General features: G+C 41.8%; 1 protein-coding gene across 14 annotated transcripts in view; it reads left to right on the top strand.

The window, feature by feature from the left end:
• Positions 1 to 14,273, top strand: part of LOC136429621 (uncharacterized) — a 53,472-nt gene that overhangs the window by 23,472 nt on the left and 15,727 nt on the right. For 4 of the 14 annotated variants that reach the window (XM_066419526.1, XM_066419515.1, XM_066419527.1 and 1 more), the window contains 26 exons: positions 2 to 135; positions 345 to 513; positions 1,046 to 1,069; positions 1,231 to 1,533; positions 1,834 to 1,857; positions 2,360 to 2,517; positions 2,918 to 3,083; positions 3,610 to 3,633; positions 3,813 to 4,115; positions 4,289 to 4,312; positions 5,094 to 5,272; positions 5,686 to 5,848; positions 6,427 to 6,450; positions 6,674 to 6,991; positions 7,123 to 7,146; positions 7,667 to 7,845; positions 8,358 to 8,520; positions 9,061 to 9,084; positions 9,368 to 9,670; positions 9,851 to 9,874; positions 11,655 to 11,833; positions 12,155 to 12,317; positions 12,881 to 12,904; positions 13,066 to 13,368; positions 13,503 to 13,526; positions 13,819 to 13,869. In XM_066419526.1, the coding sequence (XP_066275623.1) occupies positions 2 to 135; positions 345 to 513; positions 1,046 to 1,069; positions 1,231 to 1,533; positions 1,834 to 1,857; positions 2,360 to 2,517; positions 2,918 to 3,083; positions 3,610 to 3,633; positions 3,813 to 4,115; positions 4,289 to 4,312; positions 5,094 to 5,272; positions 5,686 to 5,848; positions 6,427 to 6,450; positions 6,674 to 6,991; positions 7,123 to 7,146; positions 7,667 to 7,845; positions 8,358 to 8,520; positions 9,061 to 9,084; positions 9,368 to 9,670; positions 9,851 to 9,874; positions 11,655 to 11,833; positions 12,155 to 12,317; positions 12,881 to 12,904; positions 13,066 to 13,368; positions 13,503 to 13,526; positions 13,819 to 13,869 (3,474 nt within the window). The remainder of the gene's footprint in view (position 1; positions 136 to 344; positions 514 to 1,045; positions 1,070 to 1,230; positions 1,534 to 1,833; positions 1,858 to 2,359; positions 2,518 to 2,917; positions 3,084 to 3,609; positions 3,634 to 3,812; positions 4,116 to 4,288; positions 4,313 to 5,093; positions 5,273 to 5,685; positions 5,849 to 6,426; positions 6,451 to 6,673; positions 6,992 to 7,122; positions 7,147 to 7,666; positions 7,846 to 8,357; positions 8,521 to 9,060; positions 9,085 to 9,367; positions 9,671 to 9,850; positions 9,875 to 11,654; positions 11,834 to 12,154; positions 12,318 to 12,880; positions 12,905 to 13,065; positions 13,369 to 13,502; positions 13,527 to 13,818; positions 13,870 to 14,273) is intronic. The other 10 variants (XM_066419516.1, XM_066419519.1, XM_066419517.1 and 7 more) reach the window with 10 other exon arrangements.

Genomic DNA, 14,273 nt, shown 5'->3' with positions numbered 1-14,273 from the left:
GCCGGACCAGAGTACATCAGCCTGGGTTGCTGGAAAGACAGCAGCAATCGGGCCATCCCCCTGTTGGAGGGAACAGACGACCGGCTTGACGGGAAATTCCGCGTCCGTGATGACGCCATCGAGAAGTGCTACCAGGTACAGTAACATTTATTCATTCTAGCAGACGCAGATATGTCTCCAGCTGAGACATTTCTGTGAGTGGGATCAGTGAAAATATGAAATTTAATATGCTATTTGAAATTAAAAGCATTGTAACACGTTCTGGTATTAGTTGAGTGGTGAGAGACTGAAAAAAAAGTTGTATGTCGAAATCTGACTAATGAGGAAACTGTTTTCACCTATAGGTCGCCAAATCTCGCGGGTTCTTCATCTTTGCTGTCCAATATGGCGGTCAGTGTTTCGGTAGCGGTTCTACTACTGCTCTCGCCAACTACCGGAGGTACGGACCCTCTTCGGCATGTAAGAAGGACGGGGAAGGAGGATACTATGCGAACGAAGTCTACATGATTACAGGTAAGGTGGAACATCCATTGGAACATATGGAGAGAAGAACATAACCTTAATCCTCCCTCTCACTGGACCCGCGGCGTCGCTGCGTCCTAAACTGGATTTGTGTTTCCCTTGACTTTATAACTGGAATACTATTCAAGACGTACAAGTATGACCAAGAGGACAACAAAACACATAAAGCTTAAAAAGATTCTTTTTTTGTCGATGAAATTCGTTGATTACTTTGTCAATTCGATCGGCCACAGCGACGCCGCCATCGTGCCGAAGGTCCAGTAAGAGGGGGGCTTTAACAAAAGTGCTTCTTTACATAGACGTATCATTAGATATTGTACTTCAAGAACGTCAGAGATAGCATACCTCAAACCATTACCCATATTGCCTTGTGACCATTGTTTGGAGGTAAAAAAGATACACTTAATCAGCAAAACGGCAATCTAAAAGAAATGTTCCTTTGGTTTGAAATGATAACTTATTAGAGTATTTCTAAGATCCTTGTGAGTAATTCTGGTCAACTTTTCTTGTATTTTTTTTCCAGGTGCAACCAAAACTTTGCCTCCCGGTAAGTCATTTTACACAATTTGTCTTGCGATATTACATTAACTTTCTCCTTGTAAATTCAATCATTGAGCCAGGCTGTATCTAGCATATCAAAATTCCAGTGCCAAATGGCCTAATCTCAAACGTCTCATTGGTAAGTAAACATTGTACATTTTTTCAAAGGATTTGTAGCTAAGCCGTACTACAGCGTTGGCTGTTGGAGGGACACGGGGAACCGCGCCATTCCTACTCTGGAGGGGAAAGACAAACGTTTGGACGGCACCTATACCGTCCGCGTCGACGCCATCGAGAAGTGCTACCAGGTGGCCAAGTCGCTTGGCTTCCGAGCCTTCGCGGTCCAACATGGCGGGTGGTGTGCCGGATCGGCTACTGCCCACAAAACCTACAAGAAGTACGGACCCTACACAACGTGCAGTTACAACGGGAGAGGGGGAGCCTGGGGCAATGAGGTTTATTTCATATCAGGTATTGTGCCTTTTATATGGATTTTTTCTGGCCATGTGCATTTTAATTCAACGCTTAGGATTATATGATGGCTCGTTTGTGAAGGTTAGACATCCAGGAAAACAGAATATATGGAGTATTCTTACATGATGGCTCGTTACATTTTAATGAAGAATGCTTTGTAAAACGTCTTCTTCATATTGTTATCATTGTCTAGCCCTTTAAGCTATAATATTGTTGTACATTTTTTTGTTTTATTTTGTACATTTATTGTACATTATTTGTACATTTGTTGTATAATATTGTTCTTCTGTCTTTCAGATCGTTTAAACCCAAAGAAAGGAGGTGAGTTGGCAGGTTTGGCATATATGCAACTATTGTAATACATCACTGAATATTGCGTTACGCTCCCCTCTAGCATGACTGTTTTCTGTCTGTACGTCCAAAACAAAGGTCCCATACGTTTTAGAATAATCTACGTCAGGCTTATCGCGTTATGGTTGTGTAGACAATCTTAGATGCAAGAAATCAAAATAGTTTCCTCGATTCAAATGACGAATCTAAAGTCGAACGAACCCAGAACATATTTTGGTACTGGGTAGGTAGAACCAAGCACCATAGTGTTATAGACTGATCTAAGTACACTCTATACCACACTTCTGCGCTACTAAACATTTACAAGCATCCCACTGTATTAGGTCACAGATTGTTTGTCATTCTTTCTGTTATTCAGGCTGACATTGAAACAATGCCATCAGGTACAATGCCATCAGGTGCGTACCTTTTTTGGCTTTGATGATAATAATTCATCAAAGAAACAGTTAAACATTTTCTTATATTTTGCCAGGGGGAGAGGTTGCAAAAATTCAAGGTCCAAAGTACATCAGCCTGGGTTGCTGGAAAGACAGCACCTCCGATCGGGCCATCCCAACCCTGGAGAAAACGGACGAACGGCTGGACGGGACTTACAGCAAACGTGCTGACGCTATCGAGAAGTGCTACCAGGTACATTCAAGTTTGCTTGTTACAACAGACGTAAACATATCTCTAACTGGCACTTTTTAGTGGGAGGTGGAAACGGTGACGAAATGTATGTAATTGAAGTCAGATACATAGAATCGTAAATTTTATAAGATTATTACTTGAATAATTAAATGAGGACTTAACTTTAACTGCAAATGCCAACATGCAAACCAAATAATAGACTTACCTTTGGTATTGCGTTAAATCAACATAGCATAATCTATACTAATATTGTCTAGTAAATGTACCACATGAAATAGTTAAACACGAAAACAATGGAGCTCACACTATCAGTAAAATAATTAGTAACGAAGGAAAAACTTTGAGGAACAAATCGTATATCATTCATTGGTCCTATAAGTAAGAAACCGTGCCCTTATAGGTGGCCAAGTCTCGCGGGTTCTCCGTCTTTGCTGTCCAACATGGCGGCCAGTGTTTCGGCTCTGCTACTGGTCTCGGCACCTACCGGAAGCACGGACGCACGACGACATGTAATGCCAATGGAAAGGGGGCGTCATCAGCCAACGAAGTCTACCTGATTCCAACAGGTAAGGTGGAACATATTTTCGAACATGGGAACCATAATATCAGAGCAGCACTAATGCCTCTGTATTCAATAAGAAGACTAAATGGTTACCATTTTACAACAAGATTATCAGAGATATCAGACTTTGTCGATTTACCCGTTTTGCTTTCTGACCCTTCCAGCCCGGCTGTCAAATAGCAATACTTATAATTAGCTTATGTCTTATTGCAACGGGTAAACATTATTTGGAAAATAGGAACAATGTTTGAATAACACTCACGCCTCTTGACGTAATTAGATGACTTTTAAGTTTAAACTTTAAACCCTTTACAACAAGATTATCATAGAGAGCAGATTTTGCCCATGCATCCCTATTGATTTCTGACCTTTCCAATTATACTGACAAAATTGGCAGCACCGACTTTCTATTGGGGCCATGCTGCACATGGTTTTAAACACACGCATGTCAAAACAAGACTTGTACGCAAAAAAAAAACTGTTCGAAAACTTGTAGGTGATCCTTATCAACATCTCTTGTATTTTTCTAGGCGGCCGAACTACATTGCCTAAAGGTAAGTCATTTTACTCCTTTTTTCTAACAAACGATTTCACATTGACGCTCCCTCTGAATCTAATCCTCGAGACTTTTTTTTAACATGGGAAAAACCAATGTCTGACTAGCATGCTCATGGACAAAGCGACCCGACCTCAGGCATCTTATGGTTCTCCAACCCTGTACTTGTTTTCACAGGGTTTCTGGCCAAGCCTTACATCAGCATTGGCTGTTGGAGGGACACGGGGAACCGCGCAATTCCTACTCTAGAGGGAAAAGACACTCGTTTAGACGGCAGCTATACCTCACGCACAGAAGCCATCGAAAAGTGCTACCAGGTGGCCAAGTCGCGTGGCTTCCGTATCTTTGCGGTCCAAAATGGCGGCTGGTGTGCCGGATCTGCCTACGCTTACCGAACCTACAGGAAGTACGGAGCATCAGCATCCTGTAAGAAAGACGGGGAAGGAGGAGCCTGGGCAAATGAAGTTTATCTCATCTCAGGTATTGTAGCTTTTTCCTGGAACTAAAGAGTGTCTGCTCTCGTTAAAATACATTTCATTCAAGTTGTTTTGATTAGATTTAAGTTTCGATAAGGAATATGCAAATTATGTTATATTGTTATGTTTAACTACATTCAACCTTCTTTGGTAAAATATTGTTATTTTGTCTTTCAGGTGATTACTTCACAAACAAAGGAGGTGAGACGGCCAATATATACGTGTGTGTGTGTGTGTGTGTGTGTGTGTGTGTGTGTGTGTGTGTGTGTGTGTGTGTACGTGTGTTTATGGCATCATTTCCTTGTCAGAATGTTGTATCAAAATACTTACCTTAAATTAGCGAAAATACGTCTACGATTTACGTATTTTACTGTTAAAACGATATTGTGTTACGTATACGATAACGTCTAGAAACAAGGTGTCGTTACATTCCGTTAGACAAAGGAGGTTTTGTTAGACCAAGGAGGTGTGTGTGTGTGTGTGTGTGTGTGTGTGTGTGTGTGTGTGTGTGTGCGCGCGCGCGTGTGTCTGTGTGTATGTGAACTCTTGGACGGACTACGATGATATTTGGAATGTGACTGGGTAGGTGTTGCTTTTGGACCTTAAATCTAAGTTAAAGTTCAATTTTGAGCCTGCAGCAGGACTTCCGGTTTTCATATCTTCTGCCACGGACGTTCTTTGATCTTGATTTCTTGGGTGATAAAAGCTTGGGTGTGACGAAGAATTTTTACCGGGTATGGATCTCCCAGCAGCTAGTTTTAGATCGAGACACAGGGTCGTTTTGTTAAAAAAAAACTATAGAGGGACAACTATCTAAAGAGATGGCGGATTTACATGATACCTGGTATGCATGTAACTAAGACACGTTGAAAACAAGAGAACTATTCAAATCGTAACAAATACAATGACATAAATCAAATACATATAAGCTATATTTTATGTCAGGTGGAACAGTAACATATACCAATTATCCTCCTTACAGGTGGAGAAGTTGAGAAAGTCGAAAGTGAAGAGGTGGCCCAGGTCCAGGGTCCGAAGTACATCAGCCTGGGTTGCTGGAAAGACACCGGCAATCGAGCCATCGCAACGTTAGAGAACACAGACGCCCGGCTGGACGGGTCTTACCGCGCCCGCGCTGACGCCATCGAGAAGTGCTACCAGGTTCGCTCATGTCTGTTAATTCTAGCAATACCAGAAACGTCGCCCTATAGCTGGACCCTTTTTGGTGTGTTGTGGGGACATTAACAATATTATGCCATGTGAAAAGGTTAAACAAGTGAAATTATGCCGTTTATAGAATAGTATTACATACGGATTGGTTAAACATCGCTTTGAAAAAAAATAACAAAATAACAAAATTGCTACAAGAAATTGTCCGACAAGGAAGCAGAGTAGTATAGTATAGTATCAGTAGAGCAGTTACTAACCTGAGGTAAAACTTTGATAACAAGTCGCATATCAATGTTTATGGTGCCCTGGGTCACCTGTAAAACAGATCCGTAGATTTGAGATGTACCCTGGTAAAATAAATGAAAGTGAAATTGAAATGTAACGAGGAAACTGTTCCCATACAGGTGGCCAAGTCTCGCGGGTTCTCCGTCTTTGCTGTCCAACATGGCGGCTGGTGCGCCGGATCGGCTACTGCTCTCAGCACGTACAAGAAGTACGGTCCCTCGAAAACTTGTAAGAAGGACGGGGAAGGCGGACCCTGGGGGAATGAGGTTTATCTCATCTCAGGTATTGTTGTGTCTTCTGCCTAGATAGAACTAGATAGTGTCTTTCGAATACATCTCATTCAATTCGGTTCAATTAGGATAAAGTTTCACGAAGTCTACCCGATTACAGGTGAGGCAGAACATTCTTCAAAACATGGAGACTCGACATTACAGCACCGCTGATGTGTCTGCATTATAATAGACTCAAAAGCAATCCTCTCGGAATCTCAGAGACGGCAAAATTTACCCCACTGACCACTTTATTTCTGCCCCCTCCAATCTTACTGAGAAACATGCAGCACTGAGTATAATACATGCCCTTGCTTAACTTATCTTGTTTTTGAAAGCACACAAAGAGACAGACAGACCCGCAGAAAGAAATTTTAATGCTTCGATCCCTTGCTTGAGAGGAAATGATAGTGCAGTTAATGACCAAACGGAGTAGTCTCATAGTTCCCGCTACATACATGTACGTTTATTTTGAGAAGAACTAGTTATAACATTATATAGAAGTTAATGTATGAAAAGATGTGTTTAAGAATTGAAATAGATAAAAACAAAATAAATAATCCTTTTAACATTTTCTTGTATTTGTTCCAGATGCCCCCGTAACGTTACCTAAGGGTAAGTCGTTTAACATTTTCAACGAGATCAATCAGAATTCAATTTATGTTCTACATTTTGCTTCTTATAGACCACGTGTGGTCATCTGGGCAGGGATATGCAAGACTATTATTATCATAATTATTATTAACATTTCCTGTGGTTTCAGTCTTGAAGACTTCATGTAAATGACCAATGTCAGAGTTTAATCGACTCGACTTGACACATCGTACGTTAAATGTAGAACATGTGTCAACAGGATATGTCCCCAAGCCATACATCAGTCTTGGCTGCTGGAAGGACACGGGAAACCGCGCCATTTCGACTCTAGAGGGGAAAGACGCCCGTTTGGACGGCAGCTATCGAGCACGCGCCAACGCCATCGACAAGTGCTACCAGGTGGCCAAGTCGCTTGGCTACCGAGTCTTTGCTGTCCAACATGGCGGCTGGTGTGCCGGGTCGGCTACTGCCCTCAGCACGTACAAGAAGTACGGCCCCTCGGCAACCTGTAAGAAGGACGGGGAAGGCGGACCCTGGGGGAATGAGGTTTATCTCATCTCAGGTATGGTGTCTTCTGCCTGGAACTAGATGGTGTTTTTTTTTTCTTTCTCGTGAGATTTGATGCTCAAATTTCATTTAAATGTTCGACACATTACGATTTAGTAAACCATCTTTACTGTTTTTGTCTTTCAGATGTTTTAAGTTCAACCAAAGGAGGTAAGGAGACAACTTTCAGGCACTTGGGACATCACGCTTCCCCCAGCTAACGCCCCCCCCCCCGAACCCCCCACCCAACCCCCTCCCCCAAGGCGAACAGCATTAGCTCCTAAAACAGCAAGAGATAATCGAGTCATTAGCATACAACCTTGTCTTCACTTAGTATTCTATTGAACCATCTGAAATTGTCTTCTCTCTATTAACATATCTATTCAGAGTTTTGGTATAAAACCTAGTTCTACCAGACCTTTCTTTAATCACTGACGAAACACAGCGGATGCTGTCTGAAACGTCTGTTTCAAAATCTTATCCAGTTGCTTGAGTAACCTTTTTATGGCGTATCAATGCAATATATTAATGCATCTACATTAATTTAACTTGTGGGAGTCATTTTACATGATTAATGACAAAATTCTATAGTCCCATTGATTCCTATAATACAATGCCATAAATCAAATACATGTAAGCTATATTTTATGGCAGGTGGAACAGTAATATATACCAACTTTCCTCCCCACAGGTGGAGAAGTTGAGAAAGTCGAAAGTGAAGAGGTGGCCCAGGTCCAAGGTCCGAAGTACATCAGCCTGGGTTGCTGGAAAGACACCGGCAATCGAGCCATCGCAACGTTAGAGAACACAGACGCCCGACTGGACGGGTCTTACCGCGCCCGCGCTGACGCCATCGAGAAGTGCTACCAGGTGCGCTGATGTTTGTTTATTCTAGCAATACCAATAACGTCGCCCCTGGACACTTTTTGGTGTGTCGTGGGGGGCATTGACAACATCATGCAATGTGAAAAGGTTGCACAATTGAAATTATAATTAGTATAACATAAGGATTGGTTAAACATCGCTTTGAAATGATAGAAAAGAAAAAAAATAGCTACAAGAAATTGTCCGACAAGGAGGCAGAGTAGTTGAGTATAGTACCAGTAAAGAAGTTACTAACCTTAGGGACAACTTTGATAACAAGTCGCATATAAATGTTTATCTAACGAGGAAACTGTTTAAGTTTAAGTTTATTAGGATCCACAATTAGCTTAACAGCCACTCTTCCTGTGGTCCATTCAAAAACATGACTGGACAAAATTACATGACACACAGGAACACAACATATACAGAATATACATGTTCATATAAATGATAAAAGAAAGATAATGCTACTTGAGGTCTATATATAATGTTGACAATATCTAACTGTCCCCATACAGGTGGCCAAGTCTCGTGGGTTCTCCGTCTTTGCTGTCCAACATGGCGGCTGGTGTGCCGGGTCGGCTACTGCCCTCAGCACGTACAAGAAGTACGGCCCCTCGGCAACCTGTAAGAAGGACGGGGAAGGCGGACCCTGGGGGAATGAGGTTTATCTCATCTCAGGTATTGTTGTGTCTTCTGCCTGGAACTAGATGGTGTATTTTTAATTAGGATAAAGTTTCACGAAGTCTACCTGATTACAGGTGAGGCAGAACATCCTTTAAAACATGGAGACTCGACAATACAGCACTGCTGATGAGTCTGCATTAAAATAGACTCCAAAGCAATCCTCTCGGAACCTCAGAGACGGCAAAATTTACCCTACTGACCATTTTATTTCTGCCCCCTTCAATCTTACTGAGAAAATTTCAGCTCTGAGTATAATATATGCCCATGCTTAATATATTTCTTTAAATCACACAAAGAGGCGGACGGACCAACAGGAAGACACTTTAATGCTTCGATCCCTTGCTTGAGAGGAAATGATAGTGCAGTTAATGACCAAACGGAGTAGTCTCATAGTCCCCGCTACGTACGTTTATTTGAAAAGAATTAGTTATGGTATTTACAAAAAGTTCATGTATGAAAATATGTGTTTAAAACTTGAATAAATAAAAAATATTAATGAATAATCCTTGTCACCTTTTCTTGTATTTGTTCCAGACGCCTCCGTAACATTGCCTAAGGGTAAGTCGTTCAACCTTTTTAACGAGATCAATCTGAATTCAATTCATGTTTTACACTTTGCTTCTCATAGACCACGTGTGGTTATCTTTGCATTTAGCCAATCTGGGCAGGGATATGCAATAGAGATTATTATTAGTATTATTATTATTAGTAGTAGTAGTATCAACATTTCCTGTGGTTTCAGTCTTGGAGACTTCTTTCATTTAGCATGCAAATGACCAATGTCAGTTTAATCGACTCGACTTGACACATCTTACGTTAAACGTTGAACTTGTTTCAACAGGATATGTCCCCAAGCCGTACATCAGTCTTGGCTGTTGGAAGGACACGGGAAACCGCGCCATTCCTACTCTGGAGGGGAAAGACGCCCGTTTGGACGGCAGCTATCGCGCACGCGCAAACGCCATCGAGAAGTGCTATCAGGTGGCCAAGTCGCTTGGCTACCGAGTCTTCGCGGTCCAACATGGCGGCTGGTGTGCCGGGTCGGCTACTGCCCTTAGCACGTACAAGAAGTACGGCCCCTCAGCAACCTGTAAGAACGACGGGGAAGGCGGACCCTGGGGAAATGAGGTTTATCTCATCTCAGGTATGGTGTCTTCTGCCTGGAACTAGATAGTGTCTTTGTAATACATCTCATTCAATTGGCTTCAATTAGGATAAAGTTTCGATAAGGACGATGTAAACAATGTCCATAATATTTTTTATGACGATTGTCTACAACCTTCATACCTCGAAATAGCTAATAGATTGACATTTTATATTTCAGATGTTTTCGTCTCCAACAAAGGAGGTGAGTCTGGCAAAACGCTGAGCACCTAGCTCCTAACGTAACGTAACGTATCATAACATGTTATAACAAATATGATGTAATTCTTCCCCGTCCTATACCATTACGCTTCCTGAACACAATCACCGCTTACCATTATAGTCAGGTCATTATAAGTTGATTCTGAGCCTGCTTGTGGCCGGCTTCAGTACTGCAGCAGGACGTCTGGTTTGCAGATCTTCTGCCATGGACATACTAGGGTCTATATTTTCCGGTGGATGGTAGTTTTTGATATAAGGAAGAAGTGGCCCGGATTTAGGTCTCCCAGTAGATTGTTATGGAACTACAGGGTCGTTTTTGTTCAACTATTTTATGAGGAACACACTGCCTAAATCGCTGACGGATTTCCATAATATTTGGTGTGCATGTATCTAAAACATATATAAACACTGTGAAAGAAAACCATGCAAATTAGAACTTATTTTGCATGATTATTGAGGAAAACCTATTGCCATTGTTTCCCGCAACATAATGCCATATTCAATACAGTAGATTCCGCATATCTGTATAGCCCATTTGTCAGCGCAAATTATACGACTCCCCGAACTATACGACTGTCCGAACTAGCGATATTGACGTCCCGAAGGAGGGGAGGGGGGGGGGGCGAATTGGATTTTGGGCAAGACACACAATTACACTAACGATATCGCAACTTTATTTCCTTTTCGTCGATCTTAACGTCACCATATTGGATTAAATACGCGATCCATTTTGTTCAGATAAGCCCGAACTGCGTGGGAAACTCCTGCCAAATAAAAAACTCCCGCCGCATGTTGATCACGTGAAATCTTACAGTCAACCAATCAGAGCACAGGTTTTTATCACGTAAACCAATCAGCGCGTAGAAAAATGCATATCAATGAGTAAACAAAGATGGCCGCCCAGCGTCACCAGACCTTCGTCGCTTTATTTTTTTCTGAAATCGCGACGAAAAACACGATTCATCTACGCTACATACGCAGGATTTTCACGGGGAAAGAATGTAAGGAATAGGTTCTCCGTCGAATACGGCCACAAATAACTGTAAATCGCGGCAAAATACAGCGTAGAGGCTCAAATGCTCCGACAAAAAGCGTGTTTTTCTTTTCGTATTTTTGTTCACTTTCGTCGCTGGAGTCTTGAAAAACAGGTTTTTAATGAGATCACCGTATGTCAAAGGCACCGATATCGATTGTTTGCAAAAGAATGTGATTGTTGAACGGTAGACGGCGTCCCCACTCCCGAAACAACAATTCAAATCCAAAATTTAGCCTATAGTTGTGGGTCATTTTACGATAAAATCGGACAAGATTCTATACAATACCCCGAACTTTACGATTATCGGCTATACAGATATGCATTGTTTTTACAATTGAGTGAATGGTAAATGGTTTGGTGTTTTGGAATTCTATACAGAAAGACGAAATATACAGAAAAAAGGTATACAAATAATTGGCATATACTGTACATTAAACGTAAAGGGACAGAGGGCGTCACTATCTCAAGCCTGTATATGACTGTCTCTTGTCACGTGATAATCAACATCAAGTCACGTGACAAGAGAACTCCAAGACGAGATCTGACTTTATTACCGGGTTGACGAAGAGACAGAGAATTCGTCTCGAAAGCTCCCCAGAGCAATCTTTCTTACGTTGTGTGTAATGCTTAAATGTTTGTCAAAAACGTAAAGTTATTATTATGTAATCAACTCCAGGTTGATTATGAAATTAACTCCATTAACAAATACCAATTTTCCTCCCCACAGGTGGAGAAGTTGAGAAAGTCGAAAGTGAAGAGGTGGCCCAGGTCCAAGGTCCGAAGTACATCAGCCTGGGTTGCTGGAAAGACACCGGCAATCGAGCCATCGCAACGTTAGAGAACACAGACGCCCGGCTGGACGGGTCTTACCGCGCACGCGCTAACGCCATCGAGAAGTGCTACCAGGTGCGCTGATGTTTTTTTTTTAAATTCTAGCAATACCAAAAACGTCACCCCTGGACACTTTTTTTGGTGTGTTGTGGGGGACATTGATAATATCATGCAATGTGAAAAGGTAACACAGTTGAAATTATGCCTTTCAAAGAATACAATAACATAGGGATTGGTTAAACATCGCTTTGAAATAATAGAAAAGAAAATAAAATTGCTACAAGAAATAGTCCGACAAGGAAGCAGAGCACTAGTAGTGTAGCTGCTAACCTGAGGTAAAACTTTGATAACAAGTCGCATATCAATGTTTATCTAACGAGGAAACTCCCCATACAGGTGGCCAAGTCTCGCGGCTTCAAAGTGTTTGCTGTCCAACATGGCGGCTGGTGTGCCGGGTCGGCTACTGCCCTCAGCACGTACAAGAAGTACGGACACTCGGCAACCTGTAAGAACGACGGGGAAGGCGGACCCTGGGGAAATGAGGTTTATCTCATCTCAGGTATTGTGCCTTCTACCAGGAACTAGATAGTGTCTTTTTAATACATCTCATTCAATTGGCTTCAATTAGGATAAAGTTTCACGAAGTCTACCCGATTACAGGTGAGGCAGAACATCCTTTAAAACATGGAGACTCGACATTATAGCAATCTGATCTGTGTGCATTGTAATAGACTCAACACTAAACCCCTCGCAACCTCAGAGATTTCAGAATTAACCACACTGCCCATTTTATTTGTGCCCCTTTCAATCTTACTAAGAAAACTGCAGCACTGGATATATAAGCCCATGCTTAACTTATATTTTTTAAAGGCACTCGAAGAGACAGACAGACCCACAGAAAGACATTGTGATGCTTCGATCCCAAGCTTGAGGAAATATAATGTTGCAGTTTATGACCAAACGGGCTAGTGTCATAGTCCCCGCTACTTACGTTAATCTGAAAAGAACTATTTATAATATTTAGAAAAAGTTCATGTATCAAAGTTTTCCTTTAAAAACTGAGATAGATAAATAAATGAATCAATGCATAATTCTTATCACCTTTTCTTTTATTTGTTCCAGGCGCCCCCGTTGCTTTGCCTAAGGGTAAGTCGTTCAACATCTTTTATCTGAAACATTCTACATGAACAGTTCCTGTGGTTTCAGTCTTGGAGCCTTCTTTCATTTAGCATGCAAATTACCAAAGTCAGATTTTAATCAACTCGACTTGACACACCTTACGTTAAACGTTGAACATGTCTCCACAGGATATGTCCCCAAGCCTTACATCAGTCTTGGCTGCTGGAAGGACACGGGAAACCGCGCCATTCCGACTCTAGAGGGGAAAGACGCCCGTTTGGACGGCAGCTATCGCGCACGCGCCAACGCCATCGACAAGTGCTACCAGGTGGCCAAGTCTCGCGGCTTCCAAGTGTTTGCTGTCCAACATGGCGGCTGGTGTGCCGGGTCGGCTACTGCCCTCAGCACGTACAAGAAGTACGGCCCCTCGGCAACCTGTAAGAAGGACGGGGAAGGCGGGCCCTGGGGAAATGAGGTTTATCTCATCTCAGGTATAGTCTTCTTCCTGGTACTAGATAGTGTCTATTGAGTTATTTCATCTCATTCAGTCTCATTTACTTTCTCATGGGATAATGTTCGATTCAATACGATTTAGTTAACCTTCTTTACTGTTTTTGTCTTTCAGATGTTTTAAGTTCAACCAAAGGAGGTAAGTACATAGATGATATCCTACGTATTTCATCGCGTAGAATACGTTACGCACCTCTCTAATATAACACTTCCGTTCGTCCATTTGAAAATAAAGACACATACTTTTCAGAAACATGCACATGACGCATTTTAGCTTATCAGAATCTAAAAGAAATACAGTTCTAAAAGGCAAGAAATTGCGATGATGTTACGCGTGTAAAATCTCTCTTATGCACCATAGTCTCATTCCGAGATCCTTTTTAATGACATTACTTCGAAGGAAGTTTCAAAGACACAATCTTTTAATGCAGGTTCTGATGTGGAAGAAGGAGATTCTCCTTGGGGAGGTTTTGGAGGACCAGGTAGGGGAATATGTACCTTTGCTTCTAATCGCTATAAAAGGTGATAAGATCTGAAATCAGGAACAAAACTACTCTCCAAGCAGAGGTTGAATGGGCAGATCGTCTCCGTTTTATCATACGCCGTTTTTTTGTTGTCGCTAGCCCATTAAACTAACGACAAAAAAAACGGCATATGATAAAACGGTGACGATCTGCCCATTCAACCTCTGCTTGGAGAGTAGAACAAAACAACAAGTAAAACTGTAGTCCATACGATCGACTTTTCTGTCTCTAAAAAAAGAGACACATGTCAAAGGTAATTCATGTCAGTCTTTGACATGAGGAATCAATAAGGAAAGGAGAGTTGGCGGACTTTCGGAGTTGGTTTACATAAATGTAATTTCTGAATTTTCCCTAACTCCTGC

The sequence above is a fragment of the Branchiostoma lanceolatum genome, chromosome 3, assembly GCF_035083965.1.
Source record: "Branchiostoma lanceolatum isolate klBraLanc5 chromosome 3, klBraLanc5.hap2, whole genome shotgun sequence".
NCBI classification, from domain to species: domain Eukaryota; kingdom Metazoa; phylum Chordata; class Leptocardii; order Amphioxiformes; family Branchiostomatidae; genus Branchiostoma; species Branchiostoma lanceolatum.
This window is presented reverse-complemented; position numbering and strand designations above follow the sequence as displayed.